This window comes from Drosophila takahashii, chromosome 3L (genome assembly GCF_030179915.1).
Source record: "Drosophila takahashii strain IR98-3 E-12201 chromosome 3L, DtakHiC1v2, whole genome shotgun sequence".
NCBI lineage: Eukaryota > Metazoa > Arthropoda > Insecta > Diptera > Drosophilidae > Drosophila > Drosophila takahashii.
In genome coordinates, this window is record NC_091680.1 from 11,151,772 (window position 1) to 11,171,139 (window position 19,368).

Below are 19,368 nucleotides of genomic sequence, written 5' to 3' on the forward strand. Positions count from 1 at the left end.
TTAAAATTATCATTCTAGAAAAATCTATAACGTGGAGAACAATGTTTATAATGATTAAAAATCTCTTAAAACATCAATCACTTTACAAGGTTAATAAAAAGAGTAATGTTCTTTGGGTAAGAACCAAGGGCAAGGACAGAAAATGCAAATAAGCCCTCAGTGAAGTGAACAACACCCAGTGAAAACCGGTTTACCCGAAATGCAAATGTGCAGATTGCAAATTAAGGAAAGGGGAAGAAAACAAAGAAAAACTCGCAGCTGACTTCTTTTTCGTATATTTTATTGTTTTTTTTTTTCGCAAATGAAATATAAGTTCTCCCGAGTGTTGCGCCTGTTCTTGTTACAAAAATATAAACTCAAAGGGAGCATTGAATTCTCCAGTTTTTAGCCTAATTATACAGACTAAAATGTTTTTTTTTTCTTTATGATAAATGGAGTTAAAATCTCTTAGGTCTAAGATGTGATGATGTGTGTGTGGGGTTGTGTGTGATGGTGAGAGAGTAATACAATGGGTGTGTTAGTGGTGTATCCTTTTTTTAGTCTTGCACTCTCCGAACAGCGCGCTGCAACACTCCTTTCTCTCCGTTAAATTCTTCTTCTTATTCTTCGCCAGCGAATCTCGGTCTCTTCTTCTTTCTTCTTCTTCTGGCTTACTTGCCAGTCTCCATTTTCTCGCCGCTGCCATTTTCGGATTTTCCCTCCGAAGTTTCAGGCGCCTTGACGCTCAGGTGGGCAGGTCCCGTTTGCTGGATCTGGACAATCCTCTCCGCCTTGGCCTGCTCCTTGCTGGGCGGCGGCGGGGCCTTGAGGGTCAACACGCCGTCGGAGGACACGGTGGACACCACATCGTTCGGGTCAAAGTCCTTGGGCAGCGTATACTTGCGCACAAAGTGACGCTGGATCATGCCATGTCCATCCTCGCGCTCCTCGTGCTTGCCCTCCACCACAACGGTCTTGTCCACCACCTTAACGGTCAGCTCGTTGGGCTTGAACTGCGACACATCCATGCACACCTGGAAGCCATCTTTGCCCACGGCGGGCAGCAGGGAATTCGGACCGCCCGACTGGCGACGTGGCACCAACTGGTGGTGGTGATGATGGCCATGACTCCGCTCGTAGGGCAGGAAGCGACGACGACCCAGGGAACCGTGCGGCAGCATCAGGCGACGGGGATGGAACAGATCGTGGGCATGGACTCCGAAACCAAAGTCATCCTCCAGCAGATGCTCCCAGTCGCTGCGGTAGTCGTGATCCAGCTCACGGGCCAAGTGCAGCAGTGGTACAATCGACATTTTTGCTGTTTTTTTTCTTTAATTCACAATCCTGTCTAGACAAAGGAAATATTTTTTTCTTTTATTTCTTCTCTGAAGCTCCTGTCAACTTTTCCCTTCAATTTTCGAATTTCGACTGTGCTCGGTCGACGTCGACGCCGGCTTTTTATACCGACGCTGGGCTCACAAACACTAGTGCAATGCCACCAGGGGCGGATGTGCAGTTTTATTTCAGGGGGCACCCTAAAATGCTTTTATTAGGAAAGCATTTTAGTTATTCTTATAAAGTAGCTATGCTTTATTTATCTCATTATCTAATTTTAAGCTTAATTAATTTATTGTTACGACTTTCGATTTATATTAATTTACTAAAATTAAAAGGCTAAATAAATTTACTTATAGTCTTCTATTCCAAGATCAAATAGTATTTAAAGTGAAATAAAAGTAATGTTTTAAAAAAGAAAGCACATAATGTTTTTTTAGAAAAGTGGACAATGGTCTTAAAGTTTATTTAAATATTATTCATACGAGTCGTATGACAACTAGAGTTTAGTCAAACAAATCGTTCTCCAATTTCTAATTTTGTCAAATTATAAATTTCGCTGAAAATAATTGGTTTAAAAAAAGGTAGATCAAAAATCCAACCACCTATATAGATTAAAAAACCTTTTTGACTCAAGGCAACAGTGCGTATGAGTGATCAACTTAGTAGATAATTCACGGAGCCTAAAACCGAAGACATTAGAGTGATTGTATCGGTCTTAGCTAAAACTCATTGACTTTGTATTGATAATACAATTTCGTTTTGGGGTGAACCAACCCCACTTCCCCCTTAAATCCGCCCCTGAATTCAACAAGCGTTCTCTCTCGTATCTTCTCGCTCTTTCTAGCACAGCCGGCTTTTTATAGAGAGAGCGGGAGGGAGCTAGAAAGTTCTTGACATTTCTGTTCTGGGAGTTTCTCTTTGCAAAAAAAAAGCATTAAGAACAGTTAAAGAGGAGTACGTATATGCATACATACATATGTACAAAAGTGAAATATTTATTTTAAAAATGTTTTTCTCTTATCGGACTTTTTAAACGCTTTCGTTCGGAGTGCAACGGAGCTGATATTCTGTATTTTCATTGGAGCAAGTGCATTGAACTCTCGTTTCGCTTCGTGCCGCTTCCCATGTTTGCAGTTCTTTTGTTTGCTGCAAACAATTCTGCAGTCTGCTTTCGCCAGTGCTTCGCGAAGTCGGGAACCGGGGCAATTTAAGATTTTTCGAATTAATTGCAATTACATGTACATCTGTAATCTTTACATATTTACAATGTACATAAAAACAATTTTACCCAAGTATAATTTTAATTAATAGGGATTTATATGCCAAAGACGCATGTTTTGACCTTTGGACGAAATTACAAAATCGAAAATATTTCCTTTAAAAATAAATGTATTTATTGAAATTTTTTAAAGAGACTTTTTCTTCTTTGTGAGATGAGGTGATTCTTACAAACAATTAAAAATGGAACAGTATAGATAAAACTGTAAAGCCTAGAAAAATTCTCCTCAACCACCCAGAAAAATAAGCAATTAGACCAGATATTTTTAAGAGTTATTTTATTTTTATTGGTAATATTAATTCAGCCAATTTCAGTAATACATATTCCAAACTAAGATTAAAGCAGGACACCCCTGATGGCTTATATGAATGGTTAGGGTGTCCCCGGTTAGCTACAGCTTATAAAACAGATACATGACTTTGATAATGGTTAAATGCGGCGAGTCCTTGACAACGAATCCCTTACTTGTCGTTGTCGTTGCCGTTGTCCTGCTCCAGCTGCTCCTTGGGATTCTGCTTGACATTGAGATGGGCGGGACCCACCTGCTGGATCTGGACGATGCGCTCGTTACCCTTGTCCTCGATGGACGGTGGTTTGGGGACCTTTACGGTTAAAACTCCATCGGAGGACAAAGTGGAGGCCACCTTATCGGCATCATAGCCCTCGGGAAGAGCGTAGCGCCTGATGAAGTGCCTGGTGATGAAGCCATGGTCATCTTCGCGCTCCTCATGGGTTCCCTCCACCAGGACCGAATTGTCCTGGACCTTGACGACCAGTTCGCTGGGCTTGAAGTGCGACACATCCATGCAGACCTGGAAGCCATCCTTTCCGATTTTCGAAACGGCTCCCGAGGCTCCGGACGAGCAGCCCACCTGTTTCTCCAGCTGGCGCAACTGCTGTTCCATGGGTCCTGCGAGGGCCAAGTAGGGATTCCTCTGGCGCTGGCAGTAGTAGGGCTCATAGAAGGGCACCATCGACATGCGGCCCAAATCGTCGGCAAGGCTCAACAATAACGGTAGGTTTGCCATTTTAAATGCTTTAGGATTTTAATTCTTTTTAAAAAATATTTTTGTTTTTAATAGGTGACTTTTGCTTTAGCTGTTATCGCTTCGGCTTTTTGAATTCAACTGACGCCGGTTGAATGAAAGTGCCGGCTATTTACACAACCGCCCGCTTTCGTTGTATGGGTGCTTTTGTATCTGTGCGAGTGTCGCCGTTGTGTGCGTGTGCCCCGTCTGTGTGCTTTGGGGCACAAATATCTAGAAGCGCCACGAAACTTCTCGGGCCTGAAAATATCGCAAAAAGTTCTCGAATTTGCAGGAATTACGCATTATCTGCCGTTGAAAGCGAGAGTATCGCTATTGAAAATGAGGAATTCGGAGGGGAGTGGGGATGAAGATGAAAAGGCCTGCTGGAGTGATAAGTCGCTGCATCAGCACCGGCAAATATTATGTGTATATACCATAATAGCAGATAGGAAGGGACAGAGACCACGGAGGATGGAGTACATTCGCGAAATTTCGAGACTGCAGAACAATTTTTTTTATGGCATGACATTTAAGCTATTAACTTTAATTAATATGGAAGGAGAACGTTCTGAGGTAGGAGAAATCTAATTAAAATAAATGATTCTCTGAGTATAGGATTTAGGAAATTGTTTTATTAATAACAAATAAAGTGACTTAAATGTAAAGATAGTTTATTTATTTTTTTATAATAGGTACATAAATTAATTTTATTAAACTTAAGTAAAATATAATTGTTTCAAAATTGTAATGTAATTTAAATTTAATTTAATGCACTTAAGAAGGAAATATAAATAAAGTGACAAATTGAAAGAAGGAAAATGATCCTACTTTTATAAGGGTTATATCTTAATGTGTTGTATTACTACTAACAATTTTTTTAGGATAAACCTCTTCTTTCAGACCTCTTAACTAAAAATACATTTCTTTATAGTTTAGAAGGCAGAAAATCTTAATAGAAAAGATTTATCAATGTAAGTAAATTGTCCATTCAAATTTCCAATTAATCTGTTCCCAAATTAAGTAATTGAAAGTACAATTTGTTTACAAATTTGTAGATATAGTTCCAGAACTCGATCCTTAGCTCTTATATCTTTCAAGTTTTTATTTATGGCCCCATTTTTTGTTGCTCTTCCCCACCCTGGAGTGCATGTGGTATGTGCCCGGGGCTTACACAATCCAACGCCAACGCAATGGAAGTTGTCTCTTCGAAAAGGTGGTCACATAATGTATGTACGAGAAAGCCCGTCTGGCGAAGTTCTCCCCCTGGTTGGGTAAATAAATCCAAGTACATTGCACATACATAAGGGGGGCCATCTCGTACGCAGCAATCTCTGAGGGTTTTTGCCCTTTTCCCACTGCAGCTGCGATACAGGCATATAAAATGTAAAATGTATCCCGAAGTTGAGTTCGGGGCCCCACTAAATTTTAGCAAACTCTCCACTGTCTGGCCCTCGTCTGGATGATGATGATGTTTTTGGAGCTTTTCAACCGGTTACCATCGCTTGCACTTGGCTATGTAAAAATATACAAATCCAGCATATCATCATCTGTGTGGTATCGGTATATATGGCCAGACCATATGTATGGGTTGCTCCAGACGCTGAAACTGCGCATGTTTACGCGACGCCGGTTTGCGATAGCCAGTCCTCCAGCTAAATCGGATTTGTAGCTTCCAGGCTACTGCCGCCCAGCTGTTGTTGTAGTTGTTTATCGCCGGCTACTCGGCGACTCGGCAACCGGCACGAGACTCTCAGCTGTTCGCTCAATGCCGGCAATGGGAATTCAGCTGCAACACCACGACCACTTTACATACACCCCGTGTCGTCTATATGGTTATATACAAATATATATCTCCAGTTCAAGGGAGATGGCATCTCTGGGGGGGTTTTTCGTGCATATATCCCTCGGTTCCAAGCCGGTTTGCCTCTTTTATTTTTTGCACCGCTGCAGTTTGTCTGGTTTCGCCCTGGAATACGAGTACTTTCTTTGTTCTCTGGCTAACTGGGATATAGGAAAAGTATCTCTTATTTCGGTTTATATACCGCAGAATGGCATAGTACATGGCTTGTCGGGCTGTTTTTTATTGCCATCCCCTCCCGCTGGCGAGTTCTCCGGAGGAGTTTCATAGTTTTTCGCCTGGGAGCTGGCCTGGAAGGCGGCTGGAAGTGACCAGGTTTTCCATTCAGCGCTGCACGGCCGCTTAAAAGCGCCGGCATTCAGCCATAAGGGCTCAAACGCAGTCCAGTTGGAGACCAGAACGGATCGCCGCCGGTTCCCAGAAGAAACCAATATCCCTAATCGAAAAGATAAATTAAGAAAAACATATAGAAAACCCTCAGCTAAGAAAGGAAAAAAGTGAAAATGTCGCTGATACCGTTTATACTCGATTTGGCCGAGGAGCTGCACGATTTCAATCGCAGCCTGGCCATGGATATAGATGATTCGGCCGGATTCGGGCTGTATCCCCTGGATGCCCCCGCACAGTTGCATGCCCCACAGTTGAGTCGCGGGTTGGGGCGTGGAAATGCCATGATGTGGGTGCCCATTAAGGGTCAGTCGTCGTCGTCGTCGCCGCCTCAGCATCGTCATCATCCGTATAACCGTGTGGCTGGGGCAAAAACCGTTTGCTGCAATAAGTCGCTGCTGGAGCTGGAAAAGGAGCTCAGCGACAAGGGAACTTCCGGCGGCGGAAGTGGCAGTGGTGGTGGTATCACCAACCAGCCGTCGGCCAGCAAATCCGCCTACTCGGTGGTCAATCGGAACGGCTTCCAGGTGAGCATGAATGTGAAGCAGTTCGCCGCCAGGGAACTGACCGTCAAGACCATCGACAATTGCATCGTGGTCGAGGGTCAGCACGACGAGAAGGAGGATGGACATGGGGTGATCTCGCGCCACTTCATCCGCAAGTACATCCTGCCCAAGGGCTACGATCCCAGCGAGGTCCATTCGACCCTCTCCTCGGACGGAATACTGACGGTCAAGGCGCCGCCGCCGCTTCCAGTGGTTAAGGGGAGCCTGGAACGGCAGGAGCGCATCGTGGACATCCAGCAGATTTCGCAGCCCCAGAAGGATGCGCAGCCGCCGAAGCCGGCAGAGCAGCAGGCAGAACAGCCATCCACTCCGACTGCACCCACACCCGGTGGCACTTCCATTTCCACTACCACTTCCACTACCACTTCCATTCCCACTCCCTCGCTCTCGCTCACTCTCTCCGAGAGCAACGGCAATGGTCAGGAGGAGACAGAGATGGAGTCGGAAGTAGCGGCTCTTTCGCCCTCTCTTTCCAATGAGGCTGCTGCTGCCGCCGTTGCAGTGGAAGCCCCTTCCACTGCAGGAACCACTGCCACTTCCAGTGCCAACAATGGCGTTGCAGAACCGGAGTCCATGGAAGTGGTTGCCAAAAACGAAGAGGCTGCCAAAGAGGAGGACCCCAAAACCAAGCCCCAACCGAAACCCGTTATAAGCAGCGAAGAGGAGCAGAAAACAGAGGACGCCAATGCCAACGAAGTGGCCGTAGCCTCGAATAACGGTAATGGAACCACTACCATCACCACCACCACAGCCCCCGAGGATGTGGAAATGCCGCTGGCCAAAAAGCCCGAAGTTCCCACAGAAGACAGCAAAGAGGAGAAGGCGGAGAAGGTGGAGAAGGCGGACAAGGCGGAGAAAGTGGAGGAGAAGGGCGGCGAGGAGCTGGCCGCCGTGGATGCGGCCATACTCCTGGCCAAAAACCAGGGCGAGAACGGAGCCACTGCAGCCAAGACCGAGGAGCTCTCCAAGTGAAGACTGAAATAAAAAAAAAAAAACATATAATTAAGAACAAATAATAACCATCACGAGTAGGCGTGCGTTTTATTCCATAAATGTTTCTTGTGTTTTCTTTTGCAATTCACAACAACAAAAAACAACGAGCCGAGAAAGCTGACGGGAAAAGCACTCAATTACTAAGCGTGGGAGATAGCGGACGATATTTGATTTCCTAAAAACATATGTGACAACAACTACAAGTATTCCAGTAAAACTTAAAGACAGAGAAATAATGTACTTAACAATAAAGAGGAAAAACAAAATAATGAAAATTGCCGTTTTGTTTTGTTTGCCGTTAACCGGCTTTCTCTTTTGCGCTGCTCTCACGAGGAAATTTCAACCACTCTCTTTTTTCTTCCTTGGTGTTGCTGGACTCTTCTAGAAATTGCAAAACTCTTCTAGAATTTTCGGGCTCTACTCTCCTCTCACTTTCAAACTCATGCTCTCTCCCTCTCTATCTGTCACTTGCGCAGGCGCACATACCCCACTCTCTACACTGGAAAAAGTTTAGGTATTTGGTAACATGAAATTGTTTATTTTTCTCACATTCATTCCAATGGCCTAATTAAGGTTTGCAAATTTAACAAAGTATTGTTTTCTATTTTTATTGGATTGAAAAGTAAACTAATATGTTATAATAAAAACGTATTTATTTAACTCACTAATTTTACAACAACATTAAAGTTATTTCTCTCCGTGTACGCTCTCTCTCTCTCTCTCTTCTCTCTCTCTCTCGCACATTCCGGACTCTTCTAGAAAAGCTCAGTGGGGTATAAAAGGGGGCCTGCTTTTCGAAGAGCGCACAGATCGAATTCAAAAATCGAGCAGTAAGCAAGTCCGAGTGACTAACTTAAAAAGCAGAATTAAAAAAAAAAAAAGAAAAATTAAAAAAGAAAAGGAACAAAATACCTTTGCAAGTCAGAAAAGTTCATTCAACCTAACCAAAAAGAGAAGAATTATTTTAACCCCGGTCAAAATCTAACCTAAAAAGTCAAAATGGCGCTTTCAACTCTTCTTTCGCTGGTGGACGAACTCCAGGAGCCCCGCAGCCCCATGTACGAATTTGGATTGGGAATGCATCCCCGCTACCTGCAGCCACATGGCAACGAGCGTCGCCGTTCGATCAACGGATGTCCCTGCGCCTCGCCCATTTGCCCCTCGTCGCCCGCCGGCCAGGTGATGGCCCTTCGTCGCGAGATGTCGCGGCACAACGACATCCACTGGCCAGCCACCGCTCAGGTGGGCAAGGATGGCTTCCAGGTGTGCATGGACGTGGCCCAGTTCAAGCCGAACGAACTCAACGTCAAGGTGGTGGACGACTCCATTTTGGTCGAGGGCAAGCATGAGGAGCGCCAGGACGATCATGGCCATATTATGCGGCACTTTGTCCGTCGCTACAAGGTTCCTGAGGGCTATAAGCCCGAGCAGGTCGTCTCGCAGCTATCCTCCGATGGCGTGCTCACCGTCAGCATTCCCAAGCCGCAGGCCATCGAGGACAAGTCCAAGGAGCGCATCATCCAGATCCAGCAAGTGGGTCCCGCCCATCTCAACGTCAAGCCGAATGCCAGCGAGCTGAAGGGCAAGGAGAACGGAGCCACCAACGGCAGCGCCAAGTAGAGCTGATTTGGAGTTGGTCAACATCCCCATTGTATTCCCGAATCAACTCTATATTGTAATCCCCCGAAATCATCCATCATTCCCCCGCATTTATGTTCCTTATTTATTGCATTGCATTTGAAACGAGCTAAAGACTTGAGAAATAACTTATTAAATCATTTGTACACCTGGTGTGGAAAATTTAAATTACCTTTGTTGTTCTTTTTTTCTGGAAGTTGGTTTAAACAATTTCTTCTATATTTTATGATTTGTTAATATATCAGAAAGTTAAGAGTTTGAAAAACAATCAGAAATGAAAATATTTATGGTTATTATCAGAAATAAATAAGTATGTTGTTGATATATAAGCTAAATGGTTATTATTTCGGACACCATGATTTTTAAATTTTCTAAAATTAAAAAAAATAAATTTTCTATAAAAGTTGGGAAATTATTTTCCCACCTAAAACATTGACGCCTTCATTTGGGCGCGACCGGGCCAAGACCCCTCCGTAAAGCCCAATGTTTCTAGCAAATATTTATTGCGCATTTTATATATTACCTACGAGTACAATCTGTATTTTATTTATGTTTGAATCCAATTTAAATGTTCGGCTGCACTTGCTTGCTGTCCGAAAATAGTTCACCTTGAGTTAGGCGCTTCAGATGGGTGGGACTTTCCACTGTTTGCCTTCCGGATTCTGTGATTTTGGTCTATTTCCAGGGCAGGGCCAGTTTTCCCGTCTCATGGACGCGGATCAATCGCTCCCCGGGGGAGTAGTACTTGGCTGGCGGCGGTGGTGGAGCCTTGATGGTGAGAATGCCATCGGTGGATATGTCCGAGATCACCTCATTAGCATTATAGCCGCGTGGCAGGAGGTACTTGCGCACAAAGTGCCTTTCCACCAGGCCATTGGAGCCCTCGCTGCGGCGATTGTGGTTTCCCTGGACAATAACGTAGTCGTCATTGGTCTTCACGACAATCTCGTGCGGATGAAACTGTCGCACATCGATGTCAACCCGGAATCCCTTCTCATCCACATGCACCCGTTCGCCGGAATAGTAGTTGTCCCACCGCATGGGATGGGCCCATTCGTAGGGCGTCGATTGGATCAGCTGATTCCTCACTCGCCGCGTCACCAGTTCGTCCAGCGGTCGGAGCAAGTCACTCCTGCTGGTGTGCTGCGATGGCCACCAGACACGCGGATCGTCCCACAAATACGGATAGAGGTGGAAATCATAGGGCGGCTGGTAGAGCGGCCGCGGACGATCGAATTCCCGCGACAAATCGCGATATGTCGTGGGCACCAGAGACATTTCTCGACGGGATTAGGGCAACGATTCGCTTGCGTTCGAGTCCGAAATTCTTATAAAATTTGTCGCCGCCGCCGTCAGTTCTTTTATAGATGGTCGCCTGGCCTCGCCGGATGCGGATGGCCGATGGCGAAGATGAGTCATCCGGCCGAGGCGCATCGGATGGGATCGAAACGAATCGTAACAGATCGGTTCGGCCAAGTGCAGCGGTGAAGGCGAGGCCAACGAGGTGCACACGACAATATTACGGCCAGTTGGACCCGCGTCAAGTGGCTACGTCATCGGAATCATCGAAGGAAGCGGAAAAAGGTAGGAGGCATGGGGCCAAGGTGCCAGACGAGCGCAGACAAAATGGAAAGTATTTTTGGGGGTTATTTCCATCTAAGGAAAGGTATCATAAAATTATACATCTATTTTTTAAGGCAAAGATAATAATAAGGCATATTATAATATACAGACCCAAAAAAAATCGATATATTTAAGATTAATTTTAATTTGATATGCCGAGAAGAGTATTTCATGTAAAAAAGATATGGGTCCAACATGCTTTTTTTTGTGTGCATATATTAGCCAAAGAGGAAAGTTGTAAATGAGCAATATCTTTTTTTTTATGAACCATATTTTAAGAAGACTTTTAACCCAAAAAGAAATACACTATTTTGCTTAATAATCATTTTTAAATTTATTTTCTTCTACTTAGATATCCAAAAATGGATTTGGAACTAACTTATTAATTTTATATGTCTTTAAATTTTGTTTCATAGGGATGAGAAGATCTACATTACTGAATAGGTTTTCACTAGCATTTGTTTTATTTGGTAAGGTGCTCTTTTAGCTGAATCACTGCTGTTTGGTCTCGTTCTTGGACTCCTCAGCGGACTTCTTGGCCGGTTCCCCAGTTTGCTCGATGGGCACCACTCGCTCCTTGAGAGTCTTCTCCACCGCTGGAGGATTGGGCACACTGATGGTCAGAACGCCGTCGCTGCTCAGAGTTGAGCTGACCTTGTCGGCCTCATATCCCTCGGGCAGGACGAAGCGGCGAAGGAAGTGCCTGGAGCTATAGCTGCCTTGTTCGTCCTCCTGCTGCTCCGATTTTCCCTCCACCAGGACAACACTCTCGTCCAGCACCTTGACCTTCAGTTCGCTGTAATCCTTGACGTCCAGGGTGAGTTTGTAGCCCTCCTTGCTGACGGTGGCCGGTGGGGCGAACTCCTGCTCCTGCCAGCGGGCAATCTGCTGCCAGTTCCTCGGAAGAGCCACGCTCCAAACGGGCGGTTCGTGAAAGAAGGCGTGGAAGGGCGAGGAGAGGCGTGGCATGCGGGACATCTCCTCCGCCATACGCCAAAACATTGGTAGCGAACGCATTGTGATTTGTGGTTTAAATTTTAATTTATGGGTATTTAAATATTATATTTATCTGATGAAATCACGAATTGGTAAGCTTTGAAATATTCTTTTATCTTTTGAAATAGTTATTTCAAATTATTGCGTTATCTAATTAAAATATTTTATTTTTTCAATAAGATTTTCCCGTTTGCAGTGTTAATTTTTTAGCTTTGTTATTTTCTTTCAAGCTTGCGAAATTTAATTTTATTTTAATTGCAGCGAGTTGTTGACTGTTGTTTTGATTTTTTTGAACTGAGAGAGCGGTGCCCCACCGGTTGCTATTTATACTCTTGGCAGAGAGGAAATCTATTTAGTCTAGAAACCACCGGCATTCTCTCGAATTTTCTTCGCCCTTTGCTGATGCAATTTTCCGCTTTGCCTGAAATCGGGCAATGGCATTTAAATAGGGGTTGTTGCCTGGCCTTTTAGAGAAATTTGTAGAAGTTTCGCGTACTCTGGGTACTAAAAACTGACTTTATTTACATTTTATTTTATCGCTAAACAATGTTCTCTCTCATTGGCGCCTTGGGGCAGGTCAGTTTTTTGTGGCGAAAGAGAGGCAGAGTTTGAGAGTGTCTCGCTTTCCAAGTGCGGGTGTGGTAGTTTAAATAAGCTTTTCCATGGGTGTAGTTAAAAAAGGTAACATTAACAATATTCCCAATCGATTGTTATTAAAAATTGGAGCTTCAAATCTGGAAATTACTCAAAATGCTCCATTTTTTTTTAAATCAAGCAAATAGTAACTTGGATCAATTTGTTAGTTTGTTCAAAACAGAACGTACTTTTTATTTTTGACCATTTTTGGTCAAGTTGTATAAAAAAACATACTGCTAAAAATTTTATTTTTACCAAAACCCTTGATTATCCACAAAAAATCTGTGTGATCAATTTAAAGTATTTATGGAAATAGTGCTGGTTTATGTAGTTTTATAAGCTCGCATTTATTTCAATACCCATTTTCCATGTGCTTTTTTATTTAACAAATAATTTAAAATCCAAATGGTTATAAAATCTGTTACGTTTAAAGTCCTTCCTTTTGGGCCCACTCATTCCACGATCCTTTGTAGAGCACCACACTAAAAAGAATACTCAAACCTTTTAGAATACTTAAACTAATTTTAAGATTTTAAAAACTAACTTGGAGTATCCTTGGCCCTTGGCAATTTTCTCAGCTTCTATAACACGATTTCCCGACCGGCAGGTGAATATGATCCTAGATCCTTTTTCCGGCTTTGATCTTCCATATTTGTTCTTGAAAGCATTAGCATCCAGATTGAAAGCCTTGTCCAGCTCATCCACTACAAGATAAGAAATAGAAATGATAAATGTATCCAAAAATAGAAAGGTAGAGGGTCTTTTACAGGGTATATTTAAACTAGCTGGAATGCTGCCCGTCTGCTGAAGCTCATCCTTTCGTCGGACGTCGATAAGATAGACTTCCGGATGGTTGGGTACATCCTTAACCTGTTCATAGGTGGCCATTGTAGTTATGGAACGCAGCACGATTTTCAAGCAGTTCGCCAGCTGAATAACAACTGACTTGCCCGCCGGACCCAGAAGATCCATTTATGTGGGCTCGAGATACGAGACTTTCGCGATTCGTCGGCTTATCGCAGTCTGATTATTGTGGTGTCGCCTTGTTTGTTTAGATAGTTTTCTTGACGCCGGCGCTGGAGATGCCGCTAATTGTCCGCTAGAAACGGAGCCGGTTGGGTCTCTCGATCCGATTTCACTTTGAATTTCAAATTCAAATAGGTTGGGATAGTCTCCCAGACATACATAGCTTGCTTTCCGATCTACAGTATGGGTTCTATAACTAGAAATTTATATAAGAGAATCAAATGATTTGATAAGTGCAAGAGTAAATAAATGAATATTTAAAATTAAAACATGTAAGCATTTTTATATTTAATTTTTCATGTAAAATGTAACATTTAGTTTCCTAGAAGGATATGAATTTTTCATTCAAAATTTTTTAAGACCTTAAAATATTATAAATATTTTTAAAAAGTAATTCTGACAAATTACAGTGGTTCCACTGTAAAAGCGTTTATTTTAAAGCGGATCCCATTCGAATGCTGTCTGCGGTTTGGATAGCGTAGCATCTCCGAAAGCTTGGCCACGAGAAGGTTCCCAGATGTCGCCCCAGAATCTCCGAATCGCCGAGTTGCTGCTCCAAAAAAGCTCTTTGGTCAGTGGGGGAAAGCTTTTCCGGCTCTATAAAAGGTTGCAGCGAGCCCGTAAAACTCCACATTCGAGTCGGAAAAGTCAAGGTGAATTGAGCGCCAAATTGCAGCCGAGATTGCGAATTAAACACCCCGCTGGTAAATCAACCCTTGGACAGTTTTTGGGTCGTCGGTTCATCGAACTTCCGCCAGATACACAGGGAAGCTAAAAGGAAGGAAAGGAAAAATGCCAGATATTCCCTTTGTCTTGAACCTGGACTCCCCGGACTCCATGTACTATGGCCACGACATGTTCCCGAATCGCCTGTACAGGCGAATGCATTCCCGGCAGCATCATGACCTGGACTTGCACACCCTGGGCATGATCGCCCGGATGGGGGCACATGCCCATCACCTGGTGGCCAATAAAAGGAGCGGAGAGCTGGCCGCCTTGGGCAGAAGTGGAGCACCGAATAAGCAGGGCAACTTTGAGGTCCACCTGGATGTGGGACTCTTTCAGCCGGGGGAAATCACAGTCAAACTGATCAACGAGTGCATCGTGGTCGAGGGAAAGCATGAGGAGCGGGAGGATGACCATGGGCATGTCTCGCGGCACTTCGTTCGCCGCTATCCGCTGCCCAAGGAGTTCGACTCGGATGCCATTGCCTCCACTTTGTCGGAGGACGGGGTTCTCAACATAACAGTTCCTCCGCTAGTTTCCAAGGAGGAGCCCAAGGAGCGGGTCATCCCCATCAAGCATGTGGGTCCATCGGATCTCTTTCAGAATGGCAACGGTCACAAGGAGCCAGCTGCTCCAGCTTCCGCAGCAGCTCCGGAAGCCAAGTGAAGAGCCCCCAAAGGTAGCAGCTTCGGCAGCCTAGTGATTCCCCAAGACTCTTGTTTATCGTTGCACCCAAAAAGTCATCAAAATTAAGCACGCATCGTACTATATTTATTCATTTACTAATAGCTACATTTTAAATGTCCAATTAAATTTTAAGACTAATCGAAATCCAGTATTAATAAAGGAATATGAATGTCTCAGTTATGGAAAGTGTTTTATTGTAAACTAGAAATAAATGGAATTACTAACCTTTTTTATAAGGTATCAGTAACTCTAAATTGAAAATTCCTCTTACAATATTGTATCTTTCTTTTGTTCACTTATGCTCGCATTAAAAGCTGTGCATATTTAAATTAGGTCCCCAGATGTCAATCCTACTTAGGAAAGCTTTCGCTAGCCTTTTCCCAGGAGTTAATCCAATCAACTCCTTGAATTTTAAATGAAAGCCCGCCAAAAGCATAGACATCGATAGCACTAAGTCACAGTTCCCAAAAAGTAACAGTAACAGTTTAAAAAACAAATTCCCCAATAAAATAAATTGAAAAAGTAAATAAAATAAAATACAATTAACATTTAAAAAGTTTTAAAATAAAGGTTTTCTAATATCTAAAATTATTTTCTCTGATTCAGATTATAATCTATCTCATAAACCCGTGACTTATCGACAAATGCCCATCTCTATATGACACTGTAACCTCAAAAAAAATGTTTTGTTTACTTTTGCGGCGGTCTGCAGTTCGTAATTCCTGCAAATTAATTAGCAAACAAATAGCCAGGCCCGCGATCTACACACTCAGTAATGCTCTGCACACCACAGCACGTAAGTGAAGCCAAACAGCCCGCAGAATCAGTTAAAATTTAATGAGAAAACCCTCGCTGAGATTATGAAATTTGGATGACTTTGCAGCGCGGCGGCATGGCGAGTACGAATGGCAGGATCCCAAGTCCCCGGAAGAAATGTGAGTCCTTCGGTGGTTAGCTAATTATACACCCAATAACCAGGGATTTATCTACCCAACCAGAGTAAACATCACATATGTGGACAAGGACGGGAAACGCACCAAGATACAGGGCAAAGTGGGCGACAATGTCTTGTACTTGGCCCATCGTCATGGCATCGAAATGGAGGGCGCCTGTGAGGCTTCGTTGGCCTGCACCACCTGCCATGTGTACGTCAATCACGATTATCTCGAAAAGCTGAAGGAGGCCGAGGAGAAGGAGGACGACCTGCTCGACATGGCGCCATTCCTGCGCGAGAACTCCCGCCTCGGTTGCCAAATTCTGCTCGAGAAGAGCATGGAGGGCATGGAACTGGAGCTGCCCAAGGCGACCAGGAACTTCTACGTCGACGGGCACAAGCCCAAGCCCCACTAGCACATCATTTTGTTATCTTACATTATTAAATATAACGACTGTTGAAATACCACTTGGTTCTTTCCCAACTTTTATATTTCTTAAGATGTAAACAATGCTTCGGTTTTGTTGTGTTTTGTTCCATCGTGAATTAAACTAAAGAAGAATTCGTTAAGTTGAGCCTATCAAATTACATTTTCTAACTGATGATTTGGGTTACATTTTGGAGAGAGGGGGAGGGACAGGTTTCGCGCGGCAGGGATGAGCGACATAAAAGGGCGATGTGAAACAATATTTTAAAACTATATTACAATTAAAGCAAAAGTACAAAAATATAAATTTGTATAGCGAAAAACTAAAAGGGCGCGGCATCCAGAGTCCGTGGATCCTGAATCCTGGCCTGCCGCTCCTGCAGCTGGAAGTCGTTGCCTCTCAGTTGGACGAGGGCGTGGGGCTGCTGGAGCCGGAACGCGAGCGTACGCTGGCCCGATCCTCCTGCTCGCTGCGCTCCTCGTCGCGGTCGCGACTCTTCTCGTCCTTGTCCAGATCGGCGGGCTCCGCCTTAACCAGTTTCTCCGGCACCGCCGCCGCCGTTAGGATCTCCTCCTTGGGCGACAGGTTCTCCCGCTTTATGGCCTCTTTTTCGGCCTTGCTTAGGGCGGCGGTCTTCTTGTTGCTGCTCTTCTTCAGCACGGCCAACTCCTTGAGCACACTGGCGATCTTGCGGTTCAAGTTGTCCACCTTCATGTCGTGCAGTCGCTCCACCTCCTTCAGTCGGTTGCGCATGTCGTTCTCCTTCTCGAAATTCTTGCCCTTCAGTTCGGTCAGCTGGAAGGGGTTTGTAAAATTGTTAATATTGCAGTTTAAGGTTATATGTTCTACATTTAAGGTAGGAATTACCACATACTTGGAAGGAAAGGAAAGCTGACCATAATCTTTATGTATCAGTTTAAGATTATAGCAAATTTATGAAACTATTTGATCATTATGTTCATTAGCTTATCTTTGTTCTTAATTTATAAACTTGTAAAACTTGACTTGAGGGAATTAAATGTTCTACATTTTAGGTAGAAATTACCACAAACTTGAAAGGAAAGCAAAGCTGACCGGAAACTTTATGGAATTTAGACTGGTTTTTGTGCACATATATTTTTTGCACATTTCAGGGTGGAAAAGTTCGCTTATAATCTTGATAAAAAGGGTTCGAAAAAGGGGTTTTTCGCATTACCTGCTTGTCCTTTTCGAGCAGCTCTTTGTCTTTTTGATTCAGGCGCTTCTCCAGGCTGGCGATGCGCTCCTTTAGGTATGTGATGGCCACCACATGGTCCGACGAATTGGTGTCCACCGTAATGGCAGCCGGCGCTGCAATGGTCCCGTTTCCGCGCGATATCTTGTCGGGAAGATCTAATCCTGCTCCGCTGACCGCATTCACGCCGGAGCTATTGCCACCGCCGGCGCTCTTGCCCAGCTCGTTGCGCGACGGCTTCTTGGCCGCGGCGTTGTCTCTGTGCGACGACGAGGTCTTCTCGTGCGGCCGCTTCTTGGACATCGGTATTCGGCCCTCCTGCTGCGCCTTGAGCAGAGCTCGCTTGTAGGCGCAGGTACACAGCCAGCAGAGGAGTTTGCCATTGACCTGCCGGCGACAAGGGGTAAATTTTACAACCTTTCACAACTTAGGTAGCATAATCTTAGACTACTAAACACGGTCTCTTATGAACGCAAGTACATGGTACAGGTTTCTCTACATTCGCTAGGCTTAATTTTAGGGTTTTTTTTTCTAAGATTAGGGGCTGCTGCTTCCGAGTGGCAATCCTCCAGAGTTTGCTGACCTTTTTGTTCTCGTCCCGCCTGTCGAAGGCTGATCGCAGCTTGCATTCATCGCACTGCACCGGCGGTCCGTACTTTGCCTCGTAGCTGGCGCATCTATATGTGTGTATGCGATAGGGTTTATTTGGTTGGTTTTTTTTTGGTTTTTGATTTTTGGCGGGCAGAAAAGAGAAGAAGAGAAATGTTTTGCGTTCATAAGAGACGGTTTGGTTTGGTTTTTGGTGTTCCGAGGATAGAGATCGGATCGGCAAAGAAGTATCTGCAAAGTCATGTACTTTGAAGGCACAATTTGGGATCGGGTTTCGGTTTTTCTTTTTTAGAGTAAGCAAACATTGTGCATTCAAGTTACAGGGCCGTTTGAATTCGTTGGAAAGAACTACCATAGGATCTAAGTAACCGATTATATAGAAAATCAAACATACCGCATGCATTTGGAGCCCCCGAAGGCGGCGACGATCTTGCAGCATTCGCAGGCACTGGGCTTTCCGTACTTCCCCAGATAATGTTCGCACTTCTTGCAGGCACTCTGTGATTTGCTGCGGATTATATATATATATATTTATTGGTTTATATAGTATATAGCTGCATTATCGTACTTACGTGGCGGGTTGAAACTCCGAGCGGCAGTAAGTACATTTACCAACTGAGGTAGAACCACGGCAGCCCTGAAATCAGAAAATGTTCAAGGTTATCCGTTGGTTTATTAGGTACTTCAAATGGTTGTTTTCCTTTGTTTTGTTTGTTGTTTAAATCATTTTCGCGACGCGACGCCTGGCTGCTTCTTCTTCTGCCTTTGAGCATTTTCCCTTTTCGCCTTTTTGCGCAGCAACATTTTTTGCCAACGCCGCGTCATTTTCGCTCGCTGAGCGAACAAACAAACAAACAAGAACACACACTTTTTGCTGATATTGCATTTTCTGCGGCGTCGGTTTGGCATTATTTTATTGTTTTTTCTTGCTTTTTCTTTGGGCTCGCTTTTCACCTTGCATAGCTGTTGGCCGGAGGAGAGCTCCTCGTACGGATGGCGCGAGAAACACTTGGAGCAGGCGAATAATACTTTTGCACTCATTCTGTTCGGCGGCTTTGTTTCGTCTCTGTTTGTCTGTCTTTCGTGTGCGGGATGTTAAAAAAACTTGTTGTTTCTGCTGCTTTAAATAAAATGGTTCTTTTTGCTAGCGATGGCAGGGCAAGCGATAGGCGGCTCATCGATAGCGAAACCAGCTATCGATAACTGAGTTGTATTATAAAAAAATATCAATTAATTTTACAATTTCACTTAACACATAAATGTTCAACTAGTTTAGTTGGTAAATTTTTAAATTATTTACTATTAACCTTAATTAGGCTCATTTACAAATAAAAACATCTCTATACCGAAAAATAACCATTTCAAATTTATTATTGCAGCCCTGCCAGAACTATCGATACATACCAAAGCAGCCCTGGGAATAC

The 19,368-nt window shown here is 44.0% G+C and overlaps 10 protein-coding genes across 12 annotated transcripts; 4 read left to right on the forward strand and 6 right to left on the reverse strand.

Moving 5' to 3' along the window:
• Positions 1 to 266: 266 nt before the first annotated feature.
• Hsp27 (Heat shock protein 27) lies at positions 267 to 1,409 on the reverse strand. The gene has a single exon (XM_017150009.3). It carries the CDS (start codon positions 1,290 to 1,292, stop codon positions 651 to 653), a length of 642 nt encoding a protein of 213 aa, XP_017005498.2. The 5' UTR covers positions 1,293 to 1,409; the 3' UTR covers positions 267 to 650.
• Positions 1,410 to 2,856: 1,447 nt separating this feature from the next.
• On the reverse strand, positions 2,857 to 3,745 carry Hsp23 (Heat shock protein 23). The gene has a single exon (XM_017149974.3). The coding sequence runs from the start codon at positions 3,622 to 3,624 to the stop codon at positions 3,058 to 3,060; it is 567 nt and encodes a 188-aa protein (XP_017005463.2). The 5' UTR covers positions 3,625 to 3,745; the 3' UTR covers positions 2,857 to 3,057.
• Positions 3,746 to 5,839: 2,094 nt separating this feature from the next.
• Hsp67Ba (Heat shock gene 67Ba) lies at positions 5,840 to 8,387 on the forward strand. The gene has a single exon (XM_017149964.3). The coding sequence runs from the start codon at positions 5,986 to 5,988 to the stop codon at positions 7,405 to 7,407; it is 1,422 nt and encodes a 473-aa protein (XP_017005453.3). The 5' UTR covers positions 5,840 to 5,985; the 3' UTR covers positions 7,408 to 8,387.
• Positions 8,283 to 9,234, forward strand: Hsp26 (Heat shock protein 26). The gene has a single exon (XM_017149971.3). It carries the CDS (start codon positions 8,428 to 8,430, stop codon positions 9,046 to 9,048), a length of 621 nt encoding a protein of 206 aa, XP_017005460.1. The 5' UTR covers positions 8,283 to 8,427; the 3' UTR covers positions 9,049 to 9,234.
• A 318-nt stretch (positions 9,235 to 9,552) lies between these two features.
• On the reverse strand, positions 9,553 to 10,359 carry LOC108063043 (heat shock protein 27). The gene has a single exon (XM_017149972.3). It carries the CDS (start codon positions 10,342 to 10,344, stop codon positions 9,742 to 9,744), a length of 603 nt encoding a protein of 200 aa, XP_017005461.1. The 5' UTR covers positions 10,345 to 10,359; the 3' UTR covers positions 9,553 to 9,741.
• A 705-nt stretch (positions 10,360 to 11,064) lies between these two features.
• On the reverse strand, positions 11,065 to 11,988 carry Hsp22 (Heat shock protein 22). Its single transcript, XM_017149975.3, has one exon. It carries the CDS (start codon positions 11,704 to 11,706, stop codon positions 11,182 to 11,184), a length of 525 nt encoding a protein of 174 aa, XP_017005464.2. The 5' UTR covers positions 11,707 to 11,988; the 3' UTR covers positions 11,065 to 11,181.
• A 655-nt stretch (positions 11,989 to 12,643) lies between these two features.
• LOC108063050 (rhodanese domain-containing protein CG4456) lies at positions 12,644 to 13,514 on the reverse strand. The gene is made up of 3 exons (XM_017149978.3): positions 13,089 to 13,514; positions 12,866 to 13,025; positions 12,644 to 12,803 (listed from the first exon to the last, which is right to left on the reverse strand). Exons 1-3 carry the CDS (start codon positions 13,291 to 13,293, stop codon positions 12,749 to 12,751), a joined length of 420 nt encoding a protein of 139 aa, XP_017005467.3. The 5' UTR covers positions 13,294 to 13,514; the 3' UTR covers positions 12,644 to 12,748.
• A 442-nt stretch (positions 13,515 to 13,956) lies between these two features.
• Positions 13,957 to 14,940, forward strand: Hsp67Bc (Heat shock gene 67Bc). Its single transcript, XM_017149973.3, has one exon. It carries the CDS (start codon positions 14,140 to 14,142, stop codon positions 14,737 to 14,739), a length of 600 nt encoding a protein of 199 aa, XP_017005462.3. The 5' UTR covers positions 13,957 to 14,139; the 3' UTR covers positions 14,740 to 14,940.
• Positions 14,941 to 15,395: 455 nt separating this feature from the next.
• Positions 15,396 to 16,282, forward strand: Fdx1 (Ferredoxin 1). Its single transcript, XM_017149976.3, has 3 exons — positions 15,396 to 15,556; positions 15,644 to 15,695; positions 15,759 to 16,282. Exons 1-3 carry the CDS (start codon positions 15,442 to 15,444, stop codon positions 16,108 to 16,110), a joined length of 519 nt encoding a protein of 172 aa, XP_017005465.2. The 5' UTR covers positions 15,396 to 15,441; the 3' UTR covers positions 16,111 to 16,282.
• Positions 16,158 to 19,106, reverse strand: LOC108063038 (protein FAM76A). Of its 3 annotated transcripts, XM_017149965.3 has the most exons (6): positions 18,899 to 19,104; positions 18,517 to 18,581; positions 18,339 to 18,452; positions 17,919 to 18,012; positions 17,318 to 17,722; positions 16,158 to 16,917 (listed from the first exon to the last, which is right to left on the reverse strand). In XM_017149965.3, exons 1-6 carry the CDS (start codon positions 18,983 to 18,985, stop codon positions 16,522 to 16,524), a joined length of 1,161 nt encoding a protein of 386 aa, XP_017005454.2. In that variant the 5' UTR covers positions 18,986 to 19,104; the 3' UTR covers positions 16,158 to 16,521. The 3 variants fall into 3 exon arrangements, with proteins under 3 accessions (XP_017005454.2, XP_017005455.2, XP_017005456.3); XM_017149966.3 differs by lacking the exon at positions 17,919 to 18,012 and having other exon boundaries at positions 18,899 to 19,076; XM_017149967.3 differs by lacking the exons at positions 16,158 to 16,917; positions 17,919 to 18,012 and having other exon boundaries at positions 17,348 to 17,722; positions 18,899 to 19,106.
• Positions 19,107 to 19,368: the final 262 nt, after the last annotated feature.